This window comes from Erythranthe guttata, chromosome 4 (genome assembly GCF_056151865.1).
Source record: "Erythranthe guttata isolate IM_541 chromosome 4, IM_541, whole genome shotgun sequence".
NCBI lineage: Eukaryota > Viridiplantae > Streptophyta > Magnoliopsida > Lamiales > Phrymaceae > Erythranthe > Erythranthe guttata.
In genome coordinates, this window is record NC_142536.1 from 18,382,568 (window position 1) to 18,399,298 (window position 16,731).

General features: G+C 36.0%; 3 protein-coding genes across 5 annotated transcripts; 1 reads left to right on the forward strand and 2 right to left on the reverse strand.

The window, feature by feature from the left end:
• Positions 1–1,246: 1,246 nt before the first annotated feature.
• Positions 1,247–4,836, forward strand: LOC105949143 (Polyketide synthase, enoylreductase family protein). 2 transcript variants are annotated; one of them, XR_016030940.1, is made up of 10 exons: positions 1,247–1,633; positions 1,826–1,957; positions 2,572–2,715; positions 2,793–2,895; positions 3,063–3,162; positions 3,263–3,339; positions 3,426–3,504; positions 3,612–3,730; positions 3,878–4,095; positions 4,695–4,836. XR_016030940.1 is itself a non-coding variant. In XM_012972421.2 (9 exons), exons 1-9 carry the CDS (start codon positions 1,348–1,350, stop codon positions 3,969–3,971), a joined length of 1,134 nt encoding a protein of 377 aa, XP_012827875.1. In that variant the 5' UTR covers positions 1,247–1,347; the 3' UTR covers positions 3,972–4,096. The 2 variants fall into 2 exon arrangements, 1 of the variants encoding a protein (XP_012827875.1); XM_012972421.2 differs by lacking the exon at positions 4,695–4,836 and having other exon boundaries at positions 3,878–4,096.
• Positions 4,837–4,948: 112 nt separating this feature from the next.
• LOC105949142 (mitochondrial hydrolase YKR070W) lies at positions 4,949–8,402 on the reverse strand. Of its 2 annotated transcripts, none has more exons than XM_012972420.2 (12): positions 8,241–8,402; positions 7,965–8,068; positions 7,747–7,782; positions 7,387–7,460; positions 7,235–7,275; positions 6,700–6,771; positions 6,395–6,596; positions 6,034–6,129; positions 5,883–5,950; positions 5,615–5,792; positions 5,429–5,512; positions 4,949–5,320 (listed from the first exon to the last, which is right to left on the reverse strand). In XM_012972420.2, the coding sequence occupies exons 1-12, from the start codon at positions 8,363–8,365 to the stop codon at positions 5,258–5,260; spliced, it is 1,143 nt and encodes a 380-aa protein (XP_012827874.1). In that variant the 5' UTR covers positions 8,366–8,402; the 3' UTR covers positions 4,949–5,257. The 2 variants fall into 2 exon arrangements, with proteins under 2 accessions (XP_012827874.1, XP_012827873.1); XM_012972419.2 differs by having other exon boundaries at positions 7,965–8,071.
• A 332-nt stretch (positions 8,403–8,734) lies between these two features.
• On the reverse strand, positions 8,735–11,597 carry ATMPK13 (Protein kinase superfamily protein). The gene is made up of 6 exons (XM_012972453.2): positions 11,355–11,597; positions 11,064–11,193; positions 10,800–10,937; positions 9,510–9,842; positions 9,233–9,416; positions 8,735–9,141 (listed from the first exon to the last, which is right to left on the reverse strand). Exons 1-6 carry the CDS (start codon positions 11,525–11,527, stop codon positions 8,978–8,980), a joined length of 1,122 nt encoding a protein of 373 aa, XP_012827907.2. The 5' UTR covers positions 11,528–11,597; the 3' UTR covers positions 8,735–8,977.
• Positions 11,598–16,731: the final 5,134 nt, after the last annotated feature.

Genomic DNA, 16,731 nt, shown 5'->3' on the forward strand with positions numbered 1-16,731 from the left:
TTTATATATTTATATATATATGGTAAATTACACCTATAAGATTGAGTGTAATTGCAGTTTGCCCCTTCTAGTTTGGAGAAAAGAACACATACCTCCCTTGAGGTTTATTTCATTTGATTATTACTACCATGTTTTTAAATTCCATTTACCCTAGACCAAATAATAGTAAGTAAATTATGTTATCACCTCCTAATGTTATATCTAACTACATATAGATTTTTATGGAGTATTTTGTTTTTCGAAATAAAAAATGGTTTCCAATTTATAAATGAAGAATATCACCATCAACATGGTTCGAGACGTCCATTTGATTAAGTGTATCGGCAAGATGATTGCCTTTTACCTTTTAATAAAACCAAACAAATAGGACGAAAATAAACTCTAATAAAATAGTGCAATCTTGAATATATATAGGCGTCAAATGAAGAATCGGATGTCTCTTTCTGACGTAAAGTATCGATGATCTGTAAAGAGTAGCTTTCAAAGAACGACAATCCTCGCCCTGTAACACGTGCCTTGATACGTACATAGAGAGCTGTATGGACTCTCGATGCAAAAATACCGTTGAAAATCGGTTGACTCAACTGATTTTACGTAAGTCAACTAATTTAGAATCAGTTGAGTCAACTAATTTAAAATACATTTGACTCAATTGTAAATCAGTTGAGCCGACTAATTTAATTCAATTTACTCGTTTGTAAATCAATTGAGTCAATTAAGTTAATTAACGCGAAATCAAGAAGGGGATTTAATTCAATTGACTCGCTTATAAATTAGGAAGGGCATAATTGATTGACATTAGTTGTCTCAATTGATTTAGGGTAAATTACAACCACCCCTGAGGTTTGGTCAAATTACGAAAACCCCCCTCTTGTTTGGATAATTACAACCACCCCTCAACTCCTCAAATTTAGTGGAATCTTCAAGATTATATGGAATATTATCACATGTGTATCCGTTTTATCCCATTCGAACTCTACATTTTGAAGCAGGATGATCATAATATGTGTTTTTTGGCTTGTATATATCAGATTGTGGTGCATCAGAAACTGTATTTTTACACAAAACGAGTACAAACTAGAGCACATTGCACGAAATCTAGATGATTATGTTGAATTTGACAACATAAGGGTGGAGGCGTAAGAAAAAATTATAGTTGAGGGGTAGATGTAATTATCCAAACAAAGGGTTTTTTTGTAAATGGACCATACCTCAGGGGGTGTTTGTAATTTACCATAACAGGCGAATCGAAACGCCGTCGTTTATATGAGAATGCTAAATGCCCTATTTCTATTCAATTTCAAATTGTCGGAACATTTGGGGATAATAGAATTTCAGTAAAATCAAATGGCTGCAGTGAGGCTCGTTCACCTGAAAACCGCGCTCCACCGCCACGGAGGGACGCCGTCGATTCCCCCGCCGTGGACAATATTCCGCCTCCCTAATAAAACCTTCCGATTATTTTCCACCTCCGTGTCTCCGCCGTCAAAGGCCGTCGTCTACGAGGAGCATGGGCAGCCAGACGCCGTCTACAAATTGAGAGAACTGCCTCCGGTTCCGATCAAGGACGACGACGTTTGCGTCAGAATGCTCGCTTCTCCAATCAACCCCTCCGATATCAATCGAATCGAAGGTTAGTGTCGATTACTCCATTTTCACTAGTTTATTCTGCCCTAATTAGCTGCCATTTACTATGAAGTGAGAGTGTACAAATTAAATGTTTTGATATTGTTGTGTTTTTCCTCTGTTGCTTATAATGTGAAAAAAATGATTATTTGTATTTATTTATTTTTTTTCGGAAGTTTTAAAAGTTCGTATAATGTAGGAGTATATCCGGTGAGGCCGGCAGTTCCTGCTGTTGGTGGATATGAAGGTGTAGGAGAGGTACATTCTGTAGGCTCTGCTGTTAAGGGACTTTTTCCAGGCGATTGGGTCATACCTTCTCCACCTTCTTCAGGTAGGTGTACGGTGTACCTATGAATTTCAAAAGGACTCGAATAAAAATTCTCGTTTTTTTCTAAAATGAGTTTCAAAGTTTGTCGATGATTTGGTTTGAATTTTTTTTTTTTTTTGACGTAGAAAACGGGAGAAGTGTTGGGAAACACCGAGTATTTATAGTGTAGTGCAGAGAAAATATTCGTGCTTGAAGTTAGTTGTCAAACAAAGTGCATCCAGAAAAAAAGGCGAGCATTGGTTCAGCAAATATAACATAACTACGCATAAATGGCAGTTTTTCAAGTATAAGGCTATGGAGAGACACCCTTAAATTGCCGATTCACAGAGTGTTAGCTTACCCTTTGGTGTTAATTATTAAACTTGCTTTAGATATTCTTAGCTGCAAATTCAAGAAAATAGACGATAGATTATCCTGACGATTACTTTAGTCAGTAATTATACGAAGGACAAGACTTAGAGGGAACACTAATAAGCAGTTCTTGAAATTGTTGGAGATGGTTATCTGACCAGTTATTTATAAGTACCACCTAAGATCGGAGAATCTAAGGTTTAGTTAAAGCCCTTCATATCTGATTTTTACGCTCGACATTATCTGTGACAGCTGTTTCTGATCAGGTACATGGCAGACATATGTTGTCAAAGGGCAAAATGTGTGGCATAGAATTGATAAGAGCACTCCAATGGAATACGCTGCCACTATAACTGTAAACCCTTTGACTGCCCTGCGAATGCTCGAGGACTTTGTGGATCTAAAACCAGGTACCTTTTGTACCATAATTAGCGTTTCTTCAGTCATCTTTTCCTCTTCGTCTCTTTAATCTAGTTAATTGAAATAGGAGATGCTGTTGTTCAGAATGGTGCTACAAGCATTGTGGGGCAGTGCATCATTCAGCTTGCACGTGTTCGAGGCATCCACTCTATCAACATTATCAGAGACAGGTGTACTTTTAGTTACCCCATAATTCACGACCTTATTTACATGTGTTAATGTATGACAGACTGTCTCGTACTCACATGCCACAGTAGCATATAGGTTTTCTGTCATTCGAGAATGGAATATACTGTGCAGGAAGTTATCTCACGTTATATAAAATACTCTTTCTCAGGGCGGGATCTGATGAAGTAAAAGAAAAGCTCAAGAAACTCGGTGCGGATCAAGTGTTTACTGAGAGCCAGCTGGAAGTTAAAAATTTGAAAAGTCTTCTGGTATTATTTTACAAACTATCATTAATTTCTGAATTAATGGCACAAATATTCAATTTCAGATTCAATATATTTGCGTTGATTCACATATTACCGTCTGCAGGCGGATACACCAGAACCAGCATTGGGATTTAACTGTGTCGGTGGAAATGCTGCTTCTTCGGTTCTAAAATTCCTCAAGTAAGGCTTAATATAGTATGTTTGAACCTTGTGTAAACCATATGTAACCATAGTTGGCTGAAATCTTAATATTCTTGTCTCAATAGGAATGGTGGAACTATGGTTACATATGGTGGAATGTCAAAGAAACCTATCACCGTCTCCACTTCATCTTTCATATTCAAGGTACTTTTGAACACTGTCGCATCTTTTTTGCTATTCGAGCCTTTAAAAATTCCTAATTTGCATTATCTGTATTATAATTTATATAACCTCTTTATCTACGTGTGCAGGACTTATCCTTGAGAGGATTCTGGTTACAGAAATGGATGACCTCCGACAAAGCGAAAGAGTGCAGGGATATGATTGATTACCTTTTGAGTCTAACACGGAGTGGTGAACTGAAATACGAGTATGATCTATTTTCTCTCCGTTTTTCCCCATCATATATATATATATATATATATATATATATATATATATATATATATATATATATATATATATATATATATATGCCAATGTTGCAACATTGTTATTCTATTTGCCAATTTTGCAGCATGGAGCTGTGTCCTTTTGATGAATTTCCCACTGCATTAGATAAGGCCCTTGGAAAGCTAGGAAGTCAACCCAAGCAGGTGATTAAATTTTAGTCCGTGTGTAATTTTCTGATTCTCGAGGATTCGAGACATGCAATAAAGCAAAAGAGAAAAAAAGAATGTTTACAGAAGAGTGACATAATATTTTGTCCGTTGAGTTGTATGTTATATATAATCAGTAGGGGTGAGAAAAAAAAACCGAGGAACCGAGGAACCGAACCGAAAACCGAAAAAACCGAACCGAATTGCACCGAACCGAAGTATGCACCGCATACTCGGTTTTCAATTTTTTGTGAACCGAAAATTTCGGTTCGTACTCGGTTTTTCAAGTAGTAAACCGAACCGAGGAACCGAACCGAAATATATATATATATATATATATATATATATATATATATATATATATATATATATATATATATATATATATATATATATATATATATATTTTTTTTTTTTTTCTTTTTTTTTTTACTTGGATAAATTTCAATTGATTTTTGGGCCTACGTTTGGGCTAGTTTTTGGGCTGACTTTCGGGCCAAAATGAGCTCAAAACCGAACCGAAAAACCGAACCATTATTGAAACCGAACCCAGAATTTTATGAACCGAAAAGGAACCGAACCGAACCGAAACCGAACCGAAACCGAGAAGGAACCGAACCGCTAGAAACCGATCGGTTTGGTTTTTGGTTCCGTAGGAACCGAACACTTCGGTTCCGGTTCCGGTTTGTGGCTAAAACCGAACCGAACCGAACCGTTCTCACCCCTAATAATCAGAAAAACATAGAGCTTCAATGTTACAAGAATTGGTCTCCCTCGGGGCCGAGTTCTAAAAATTTCCTCCGTAGGGTTCATTTATCTGGAATGACGGTTGACTTTTTGTGAAATAATACACATTTCCGTGGATTTTCGAAGGAAATATTAAGGGGGGGAAATAAGAATCTAATTTAAATTTTATTTTATGCTTCTTTAAATAAATAAATAAATAAATAATTCAAAAGTATAAAAAAATATAATGAAAGCCCAGAAACTGTAAAACTTAAAAATACATCCGTTATTTATGGGCCTAATCAGTTGGATCTTTGTTTAGGCACATCGGTATTGGGCCTATATCTATGAAAAGCCCGGTCCCACATTTTAAGAACCCAGTGAAACACGTTTCTTACTATAAGAGCCTGAAAACGATTTTGCACTTGCCAATATTGTATATGAATGCTATATTTCAAATCAATTGGGATTTAATCTACTAAATTAGGGTCTAAAAATATCTGTATTTAAACTGAAATTAAATAAAAGAAGGTACTCCCCATTAACGGACTTGTCCGGAATTGGAACGATGATCAGGTTTGAAGTGTCTCCTTCCTCAAAATGTAATCGACTGCCTCTTCCACAGTGTCGACAACCTGCATTTGGCCAAGAAAGAGAACAGTTTTTAAAATGGATCGAAGTTATCGAATATTTCATTTTCAAATCAAGAAATTTTATTTAAACAAGCTGGATGTATAAATTACCAGATCTGCTGGATAAACGGGGTGATTCCCCTTCCCTTTGAAAACCCCGGACCTCGTCAAGATCGAAAACCAAGGCTGCCCCGCCTGTGGCAATAAATCAATAGTGTATCTTCATTATAAATAAATAAAAAATATATAGGAAACTAGAAGCAATTTGATTAGCTGAGATTTGAGAAAAAAAACAACCTGCTGAGCCCCTTTAATATCTACGAGGGGATTATCTCCTATCATGTATAGAGTTTTCAGAGGATTTTGTCCTTCAATTGGATGGCATATACTTTGCATCAGTATCTTTTCGGCGTTCTTGAATACAAATGGATTCGGTTTTCCGTAAGATGTGTACTCCAGAGCATTGGGGTAAACTCTGCATATAATTTTATAACAATTAAAAAAAAAAAGAAAAAAAAAAATCGGAATGGAACTACAACAACTTTATACTAATTGAAAGCATTACCTGTTGTAGATAGATTCTAAGGCGATCCTGAAAGCACCCATGCCAAGGCGTTCAGTGGGAAATAGACCCTACCTTTGTCACAGGTTAATTAGTAATAGTTTAATCGATGAACAAAATCAATATAAGCCGATATATAAAAAGGCAAACTAACTTGATAAGAGAGGTCGTCGTTCGCAAAATAAAGAGGTGGTTGGGTTGAAATCTCTCTTCCAGGAAGGCCTCCGGTGCTCAAAATATCGCACAAAACCTGAAATTTGTTTGCATCTGGTAAGATTTTCGAGATTTAATTGCATTTGATAAAAAACCAATTCAAAAGTAATAAAGTCATGTTCAACCACTTAAAACAATTATCACATATGTTCTTATTCGTCGGGAAAGAACAAGTACCATACTACCTTTTATTTTTAAATGTTACTGAGGGGATATTTATAAAATGTGCATGAAACTTAATGCTAAACACAAATCTTAATTGAAAATAGACGATATTACGGTATTAAGATAGGAAAAAACACCTGAATGTCCCGGCTCCAATCGACAGAGTCACTAACAATAAATACAGCTTCCACTCTCTGAGAAGGAGGACCATTTTCGCTGTCTGTTTCTTTTGAAGAGTATTTCTTACAACCAGCCAGCTGACTTGTTGAATTCTTAAATTTCCCCAATGGATCAATATGTTCAAAATAAGATGCATATTCATCCAACGAGAGAACATTTCTGTAAATTTATGGACATAAACAAATCAGAAGAAGATTGGACCATCCTGACCAAGTAAGTATACAAGAATAAACAAAAACGAAAAAAGAGAAGGATAGCATACTTAAAACCATATTCAGACATCACTTTTGCCGGTTCTCCTTTCCCGACTGCAATAATGAGTTCATTCTCAAATCTGCAAAAAGAAGACAAGATAAGCAAATATCTATAGTTCTTAGAGAGATAAATGCTTTAATCTTTAAAAAAAATATTGTTTAACGTAATATCTTTCATTAATAAAATCACATGTATATTCGAAACAAGTGGTACATATACTATACGCATAACTAATCACTAGTTCACTTGTACCGTGTTTAACAAGCTCGGGGGAGTTAATTGCTTAAAACATCTTAGTACTAGTTAGCTATACGATATCTCTAAGAAAATGGTTTTCGTTCAAACTTAGTTAAACAAGAAATGAAATCCCTAATTTAGAAACACAATATCGTTTGATTTACGCATGCAACGAGCAAGAAATGTCGTTCTTTCTCTTACTTTTCCTTCCTTCAAGGCATATGTTACGATCAACACATAACCAGGAATCATCAAATTCCACAAATCGGGTATATTTAAATCTAACACATGCAATAGAGTAGTACCTATTCACTAGCTGCATGAAAGGTGAATGCCCCTGTATAACCTGCACCGGTAATGTATCGAGAATTTGTTAACACCAAAGCGATCGAATATTTCCCAAGTTCGAAGAACGTAAACAAGCTGTTCACAGATGCAACTTATAAGCAAGTTTGACCTGTGAGGCTAAAATACGAACACTCAATAATTTGCTCAACTCTGCTGCTCTTTCTGTTTCAGGCACACCACCTCCTGTAAGTACACCGAAAATCACTTTCACGTTTATTACTCGAGTTTTATCTACGCAATAAACCTTCTGATAAGCGCATCCAGATAAGACGAACAAATGCGATCAAATAGATTGCGAATAAACATCTTAATATAAAAATTACGAAACTTTTTTTTAAAATTAATGATCATCCATACTACAGCTTGATTTCTTTATAAATGTAATCACGAATTTTTACTTAAAAACATTAATTAAATAAAAATGCATGAAACAGAATGTAGTAGGGTACACAATTCTTTCAACACTCACCATTAGTCAAAAAAACATAGGGAATACTCATATTACCTGCGCCATAAGATAGAAACAACTTCGAGTTAGTGAAACATACAAAATTAAACCTTATATTGCTAATTTCATGATTTTTTTCTTCCTATTACAATCAGAATCCACAGTTAATGAAAACGGGTGATTTATCAGAATTAAAAAAAAAAAAAAAAAAAAAGGAGCGGACGAATTTACGGTTTTACCAGAGTCATCGTACAATCTTTTCAAAGCCTGTGGAGAGCCGCCGATTGGAGTTTCGCCTCGCAGAATCACGCCATCAATGTCAAACGCTATTCCGAAGGACGCGCTGCTGTGATGAAAATCAAATGACAATTAATTGATAATCTAATTGATAATCAAATAAAAATTCAGGAATCGACGATTTCAATTTATTTATTAAGATACGGAATACGGCATTTACAAGTGTGTGTTGTGTGTGGAAGAAAAAAAAAAAGCAAAATAGGAAGTAGAGTGAGTACGGGGGAGGAGGTTGGGAGTGGAGGTGAGAGAAGAAGCGCCGCCCATTGTTGGCAGAAAACGAAGAAACTCTGTGCCGATTTTGTGGAGAAGTTGCGGCTTTTCTCAAAATCTGCAGAAATTTCATCTTTATTGTTTATGTGCTTTGCTCAGCGATCTCCATTGGCTAAATCAATGTTACAAATATTTAAGAAAATTACTGCCAGACCCCGAGGTAAGCTTAAATTACGAAACAATACCTTATGTTTGGATAATTACAACCACTCCCTCATTTATGTAGTGTCTTACAAAAAAACCCCTTCAGTAGGTAAATGTTGGAAATTACCCCCCAAAGAAAATGTTCATATTTATATTTATGAACACAAAAACCCATATTAGTGTATGTAGATAAACGGTAACAATTCCACCCCGTATAGGTTTTATCGGATGTATAGTAAAATTGACACTCTAGTTCATAAAAAAATCGATAATAAATTAAACCGTACACAATAAAAAATTTAAAAACACTTTAATAATCTTGTACTTAAAGATTCTTTAACAGGTACAAAAATGTGAAATGGATTACAATACTGTGGCTGAAAAGAATATACCTGTGATCCACAGATTATATATGAATGTATGTTTTACAACACATAAAACCACGCATGACAAACCAAAATCATCTATTTACACTCCAACAAAAACGAATAGGCAGCCAAAAGAAAAGAAAAGAAAAACGAGAAAACCAGGGCTCCGAAATCTATTCCGGGTTGAAATTGAGAGACTCCCTCCATATTAGCTCCTTTATGTCTTCTTCGCTCAACGACGCTTGTTCGAAATCGAACACAAAGGGAGACGGACAAGTGGGCTCCTCATTGATCTCGTGAAGACTCAATAAAAACGGATGATTCAGTGCTTCCTCAACTTTCAACCATTAAAAAACCATTTATCAGTAATTCGATGCGTAAATGTTAGAATTCTCGAAGTATAGAAATAAAATTCAAAAGGGCATTACCAGTAATACGTTTAGCTGGATCAAAGACGAGCATTCTCTCTGCAAGATCTATTGCGACAGGTGACATATCTGGGAATTTTTGAGAAAATTGTTGTTTGGGCGCATCGGGTAACTGCTTTACGTATTTCCGAGCATTGTCGCTTCTTAAAAATCCGAGATCGGAATCTTCAGGCGAACCCAGTAGCTGCTCCATATTTTTTTTCGAAAAAAAGTTTTATTTTTGCTAAATTTAACATTGATGGATATATATAGATAATTTATACTATTAAAAAAGTACCTCGTTTATCAGGCCCAACTGCTGAACATAGTCTTTACCAGGAAAAAGAGGCTCTCGTTTAATAATCTCCATCAGTATACAACCAACCGACCACATATCAATTGCTGCAGTGTACTCTGAACAGTTGAGCAGTAATTCAGGAGCTCGATACCATCGGGTGACAACATACTCAGTCATATAATCTGTCTCTGAGTTGGTTCTTGCAAGTCCAAAGTCGCAAATCTTCAGGTCACAGTTAGAATTCAGAAGTAAATTGCTGGGCTTCAGATCTCTGTGCAGAACACCGGCGGAATGTATGTATTTAAGTCCTCGTAATAGCTGGTAAAGGAAATACTGGAAATGCAATAAACGGTTAGGTCCCCGTAATATTTAAGTTACAAATATCAAAGAAAAAAAAAGAGTATTTTGATGCAGAAAAATGATTGTTTCAGGCATATTGACAGATAGGAAAAGTGAATAAAAACTACAGATATTGACAGAAAGGAAAAGCCTATCTCAGTATAGTGTCGAGGCAAACATTAGTAACTGTGAAAACTAGCATGTTTAGGAGTAAAAAAGAATATGAACGGCTCAATCTATCTTATTTACAGCAGGTATATCAGTCAACCAACATCACAAACAAAAGACGAACTTCTATTTCAGAGGGAACAAAAAAAACAGAGGTTATATTTTGCAATTATGCATTGTTTGGAGAAAAGAACCCAACATTCAGAAACAAATAATTCATCAGCAATCATTGTCCAGACAACGATATCCACTTAAGGTCATTCTCTCAGTGCCAAACAAAATCTCCAGTCGACAACATTTATATCCGAATGCATTCTAGACTGTCTTAGAATTCGTTGACGAAAACAGAAAGAAGAGATAAATTTGAAGGACTTCATTTGTATGGCTGGTTTACTCGAGGAAAAATAAGGAAATTCAAACAATTTTGTTTTTCTGATTTTCTTTTTCATGTAGACAACGAGGATGAAAAACCTACAGAGCACTTATATTATTAGTTACTTACCATCTTCAACACAACTGGAGTCTAACTAGAAGACGAGTATGTGAACATTAACTAAGTTGTGGAAGATTATTACCAAATTGTATAAGAGGAGTAAGCATGTTATAAACTAAGATCGTATATCATTTCACAGGTAAAAACTATAGAAGACAAACGTGTACAAGATAACTATACACATGAAATCACTTAACAATAATAGGAATCTCGGTTAAGAAACCGATAACGAAAAAGTGAATTCGGGACAATCGAATAGATCAATTCACCGATTATCGTAGCGAACTTACTTGACAATGGTCCTCGGTGAGTTCCTGTGTAGAGCATATAATCTGGTGCAAATCAGTATCCATTAATTCATATGCAATGTAGACGTCATTAAAATCCTGCTTATCAGGTGGCCGTATAATATCCTTGATTTTAATAACCTACATTGGAATTAAAAAAAAAATATTACATCATAATTAAATCCCCAAATTAAAAGCTAAATTTAATAAAATCCTGAACCAGAAAAAATCGGGGAAAAAAATATATAAATCAGAAGCTTATCCAACATTTTCGTGATCCATGTGCGTAAGAAGCTTGATTTCACGCAGAGTCCTTTTCGCATCGATCCTGTTATCAAACGCATTCGCGATTCTCTTAATCGCCACCTCTTCCTTTGTTTCAGCATTCGTAGCTGAGCTGCACCAAAATTAAAAAAAAACAAAATCCACCCCAAAATTCACAAATTCAGATACGCGCACATACACGCGCGCGCGCGCGAGTCAAAACAGAGAGAGAGAGAGAGAGAGAGAGAGAGAGAGAGAGAGAGAGAGAGAGAGAGAGAGAGAGAGAGAGAGTACCAAACGAGACCATACGCGCCGCGGCCGACGGGAGCAATAGGAGGGATGTACTTGGAGGGGACTTCGAAGAGGTTGCCGAGGACGTTGTACTGAGTGAACTCGCCGCCATGGATGGGAACTCCCTTCAGTTGGATAGCCGAGCTGTTGGATTCATTTTCCTTTTCCTTCTCCATTTTCCTTTCGTCTGACGAAATTGTTGAAATTTTTGGGCCAGCTTTTATGAGTTCAAGAACAAAAGTGAAAGGGGGGAAATTGGGGAAAAGGGTTTTGGGGATTAGTGGATTACCGACTGTGGGCCCCATGTGGGGGTATTTTATTTTATTTTAGCTTTTGAAATTTTGAATTTTTTGTGCCCGCGATTTTGAAAATAATTATGATTATATATTTATTATAATATAATATATTATAATAATATATAAGCTAAATAAGTTTAATACGTACCAATCAAATAGTAGATTAGAACTCTAATTTCGGTTTTAGTTTGTTTCTAATTGTCAAACAAGACCTAGTGATTTCCTCAAGGGACAAGGATTAGTCATAAGTGATTGATTTCCTTCAGCTCATGGCTGATTCTAACTATAGGCGAGAGAGAAGGTCGTCTCGGGTCCCTGATTTTTTGAAAATAAGGGGTCCGAAATAATGTTTTGTATTCTTTATATTTATGTTGTTCACAATATTAAATGATATAGAGGATATATAAATAGTTCAACAATTTAATAACTATATTATTTTACATAGTTTAAGTATTTGTTGCAATTTTTACACTTATTCTTGCATTTTATGTAATGAAATGTCTTAGACCATTAATAATTAGTTAGATATTGGGTTCTTCTATCAAATTCTTATAATTTTTCTTCAGCAATCATTACATTTTTTAGTAATCTTCTACATTGCATGTCTCTAACTTCAAAGAGATTCGACAAGTTGAAATATGATATTTTATTTTATTATATTTAAACAAAGTTTATATATTTACTTATTCAATAATATTTTTTTAACTATTTTCAAAATTCGTAATTGCTAATAAAAAATCTAGTCTAGTCGTGCTCGTTACAATGGAATAATGTGTATATTATACAATACAAATAGGGGTTCATTTCTTTCAAATTCTTAAAACTCGCTTAGGCCTTCAATTTCTCAGGAACAATCATGCTCCAGCCAGAAAAGTTTTGGTTGCTAGTCTTTCTCTCGCTCGTGTGGTTCTTAAGATTTCCGATCCACATGTGGCGCTAAACTTCCGCCAGATAGCTTTGGGTGATCGATCATCAGAGAAATTCGTCGGCGGTAAGATGAAGAAATAGTCATCGTACATCTCCAAAACAAAAATCCTCGACGAGAAAACCACCGTCGTTTGGCGGCACCAACGGTCACAATTCTTCAACGAGCAAAATTAATTAATTCACCGGATTCCGCCCCCATCCTAGCAACACCTCTTCCTTTCATACCAAAGCACGGCGGCGGCACAACAAATCCAACGCGGCGATTTTTTTCATATTATATGGCAGTTTTTGAATTTTTATTCTAGGTTCATGATTGATTATGAAACACGTGGATTATTTCCACATTTTGTTTTTAATTTTCTTATTTTCTAAACTAAATTTTAGTTATGTAATAAGTAGTGCTTAGTGGGTTAAGTATAGTGCTTAGTGGGTTAAGTATAGTACTTAGTGGGCTAAGTAGTGCTTAGTGGATTTAATTGTGGATTTTATTCTAACTTCCTAACTAACCCACTAACCCATTTTCTTGAGTGCTCTTGTGGTTGGTTTTCTTGCAGATCATGGGCTGAGGAGTGGAAGCTTGAAATGTCTATAAATACCGATTTCAATACTCATTGATTTTAATCGATTCTACGAAATAAAAAACCGAGAGCTGAAAAGAATACATGAGTGTTTTAGAGTGGTTTTAGAATCGATCGTTTGTACTCCTCATGAGTACAATCTTTACGTACTCCTTATGAGTACATTCTTTACGTACTTCTCATAAGTACATTCTTTGTAGTCAAGATTGTATAGTATATATGTTTCTAGACTTGGTTGTAAGAATGATCAAGATAGTGATTCATTCATAAGTTCTTTACGTACTCCTCACGAGTACATCTTTGAAATCTAGAATTTTTAATATTTTTCTTTTTGTATCTAGATTTGAATGTAAGAATGATCATGAGAATGATTCATTCATAAGGAAGAAGTTTTCGCACCTCTTCTGTTTGTATTCTTGGAATACTGATTTTAATATATTTTTTCGTCCTGTAAAGGGCAAGTTCACAAGTCTTTACTTGTGAACATTTTTAATTCTGAGTATTGTTCTTTTATCTTTATATTTCCGCTGCATGTTTTCTCAAGTGTCATAACACTTCAGATAACATCTCTGTATTGAACGAATTCGGGGCCATAAATTCTCTCAATTGGCATCAAGAGCCAAAACTTGACGTATACTAAGTGTTTGTTCCTATTTTTTTACAGAAACGAATTCGTGATGGATACTCAGATGACTGCTTCTATGCGACCTCTTGTACTTGATGGCACAAACTACACATATTGGAAAGTCAAGATGAGGGCGTACATCAAAGCCATTGATGAGAGAGCCTGGAGATCTATTCTTACTGGATGGAAGCCACCAACTACAACAGATGCGGATGGAGATGTATCTCCAACACCAGAATTACAGTGGACAACAAATGATCTAGCAAATGCCAATCAAAACTCAAAGGCATTAAATGCAATCTTTAATTCAGTAGATTTAACAATGTTTAAATTGATTTCAGTGTGCACTTCTGCGAAGGATGCATGGGAGGTTCTTCAGCTGCATTGTGAAGGATCAGATAGTGTCAGAAGAACCAAGCTCAGATTACTCTCTTCCAAATTTGAGAGATTGAGAATGGAGGAAACTGAAACAATTTCTCAGTACAATGAGAAATTGATTGATTTAGCTAATGAATTTCAATCCTTAGGTGGTCCCTTGAGCAACGAGACACTGGTGAATAAGGTATTGAGAACTCTTCCAGAAAGGTTCAGCATGACGGTTACTGCTATTGAGGAGGCTAAAGATACATCATCTCTACGGCTGGACGAATTAATTGGTAGTCTAAAGTCTAGAGAGATGAATTTTGAAGATCAAAGAAAGGAGAAAGGAAAGGCTATCTCAAATGCACTCCAGGCAGAATTAGAGAAGGAAGATGTTGCTCCGGAATATGATGATGATGCAGAGGAATGTCTCAACAATGTTGCATTCCAAATTCAGAAATTCAATAGGGCATACAGGCGAAGTGGAATCAAGCCCAGACAATTATTTCCAGATGGCTCTCCGCAAAATCGACAAACTCAGCCTCGGAACAGATCTACTCCACAGAGAACATTTCCTCAAACATCTTCTCAGAACACTTTAAAAAATTCTTCATTTGTTCGTTCAAATTCTGAACCACCTAACTTAGATCACATTAAATGCAGGGCTTGTTCAGGATTTGGACATTATGCTAATGAGTGTGCAAATACCTTGAGAAGAAGAGGAATGAGTTTGATTTGTGCTGTCAGTGATGAGGAGGAAGAGCAACCTGAACAGACAGAGGAAGAGCAATCCACTAAACAAGCTCTCTCTGTCAGATATATCACTGGAAATGCTTCTGAAACAGAATCACAAGGAGTTTCTCTGGATGCTGCAACACTTTCTAAAACACTTTCAGTAACTGAAATTTATGAGTTAAATACTGATCATTATACATGTTTGAACTCTATTTCTTTAAATGCAGCAGAAACCAGTATTGAAGCAGTTAGTGATGAGGAAGAAATGTGTAAGAAGCTGATCAGCAACTTGGAGAAGAAGACTCAAGCTCTAGACGCAGCCAACAAGGAAAATTCTTCCCTTAAAGATACAATCACACATTTGAAGGTTGGTATCACCAAGAAAGATCTTGAACTGGCAAAGGTGAAAGATGAACTCAGAGAAGCAACTCTAGCAATCAAGAGGATGAATACCGGCACAACTAAACTCAAAGAGATTGTGTCACTGGAGAAGTACAACAAAATTGAAGGTCTAGGGTTCACAAACCAAGTGAAGAAGCACAAGCCAGCAAAGAAGAAGGAAATTGTCTTTGTAAAAGAGAAGGGTTCAAATGGAAAAGAATGCAAAAGCTCCACACTCACCACTCCAGAGTCCAGAATAAGGGGATACATTTGTCATTACTGTTTCTCACCAGGACATATTCGTCCATTCAATGAGAAACTAAGTATTGACAAAATGTTGTACAGGATGAGTCACAACACTCCAGGGAACACCTCCAAGAAAAAGGTAGAATTTACCAAAAATGAGTCTAGAATATGGACTCCGAAAGGTAAACTTATGTGCAAAGCAGTATACACTTCTTTAAATGCTAACATTTCAGGTTCATGGTACTTTGATAGTGGATGCTCTAGGCACATGACTGGAACTAAAGAGTTTCTATCAAACTACCATACACTCAATGGAGGACGTGTAACCTATGGAGGAAGAGCTAAAGGCAAAGTGGTTGGACGTGGAACACTCAGTATTGAGGGACTTCCAAAACTTTCAAATGTCTTACATGTTGAAGGATTGGGGTCAAATCTCATCAGGTCTAGGTCAATGGATAATTGTTATCAAACAGGTGACACCATCTCATGCAAGAGCTCAAGAGTAAGTGAACTAGAGCTGTGGCACCAGAAACTTGGGCACACAAACTTCAAAAATCTGAAGTTGCTCAACAATTACAATGCCATAAGAAAAATTCCTGATCTCAAGATCAAGGACATTCCTATATGTGGAATGTGCCAGAAGGGAAAGGAAACTAGAGTACCAGACAAAGTGTTACAACACGTTGGTACCACCATTAGTTTTGAACTTATACAGATGGATCTTATGGGTCCTATAGAGGTAGAAAGCCTAGGTGGTAAAAAATATGTATTTGTGTGTGTTGATGATTTTTCGAGATATACTTGGGTGTATTTTTTAAGAGGAAAATCTGATCTAGAATACATGCATGTGTTTGGATGTGTTTGCTATGTCCTAAATGATAGAGATCATCTAGCTAAATTTGATTCCAAAAGTGATTTGAGTTTATTTATAGGATACTCTAATAACAGTCATGCTTATAGAGTATATAACTTAAGAACTCGAACCATTATTGAATCTGTAAATGTGGTATTTGATGATTTTGCTGATCTCCGCAGTAAAACAGCTGAAGATGAAGTTGATGACCTGATTGCTGAAGGCGAAACAACCAGAGGAGACACTACTGCCACAGATGCTCCAGATATAAACAATCCAATTTCAAGAGAAGAGGGTGTTGAGCCAAGTGTTACCACATCTGACTCAATACTTCCTACAGAGAGCACAGAAGCTGAATTGCAGCCAACTCATGATGTCT

Excerpts from the sequence above, each read along its gene's own strand:
- LOC105949143 (XM_012972421.2), top strand. The coding sequence starts at position 1,348 with ATGGCTGCAGTGAGGCTCGTTCACCTGAAAACCGCGCTCCACCGCCAC. Across the intron at positions 2,716-2,792 it reads CTTTGTGGATCTAAAACCAG|GAGATGCTGTTGTTCAGAAT; the intron begins GTACCTTTTGTA and ends TAATTGAAATAG. Across the intron at positions 3,340-3,425 it reads TCGGTTCTAAAATTCCTCAA|GAATGGTGGAACTATGGTTA; the intron begins GTAAGGCTTAAT and ends TTGTCTCAATAG.
- LOC105949142 (XM_012972419.2), bottom strand. The coding sequence starts at position 8,365 with ATGAAATTTCTGCAGATTTTGAGAAAAGCCGCAACTTCTCCACAAAAT. Across the intron at positions 7,783-7,964 it reads AAGATTGTACGATGACTCTG|GTAATATGAGTATTCCCTAT; the intron begins GTAAAACCGTAA and ends CTTATGGCGCAG. Across the intron at positions 7,461-7,746 it reads CTATGTTTTTTTGACTAATG|GAGGTGGTGTGCCTGAAACA; the intron begins GTGAGTGTTGAA and ends GTGTACTTACAG.
- ATMPK13 (XM_012972453.2), bottom strand. The coding sequence starts at position 11,527 with ATGGAGAAGGAAAAGGAAAATGAATCCAACAGCTCGGCTATCCAACTG. Across the intron at positions 10,938-11,063 it reads CGCACATGGATCACGAAAAT|GTTATTAAAATCAAGGATAT; the intron begins GTTGGATAAGCT and ends ATTCCAATGTAG. Across the intron at positions 9,417-9,509 it reads AGTTGGGCCTGATAAACGAG|CTACTGGGTTCGCCTGAAGA; the intron begins GTACTTTTTTAA and ends AATATGGAGCAG.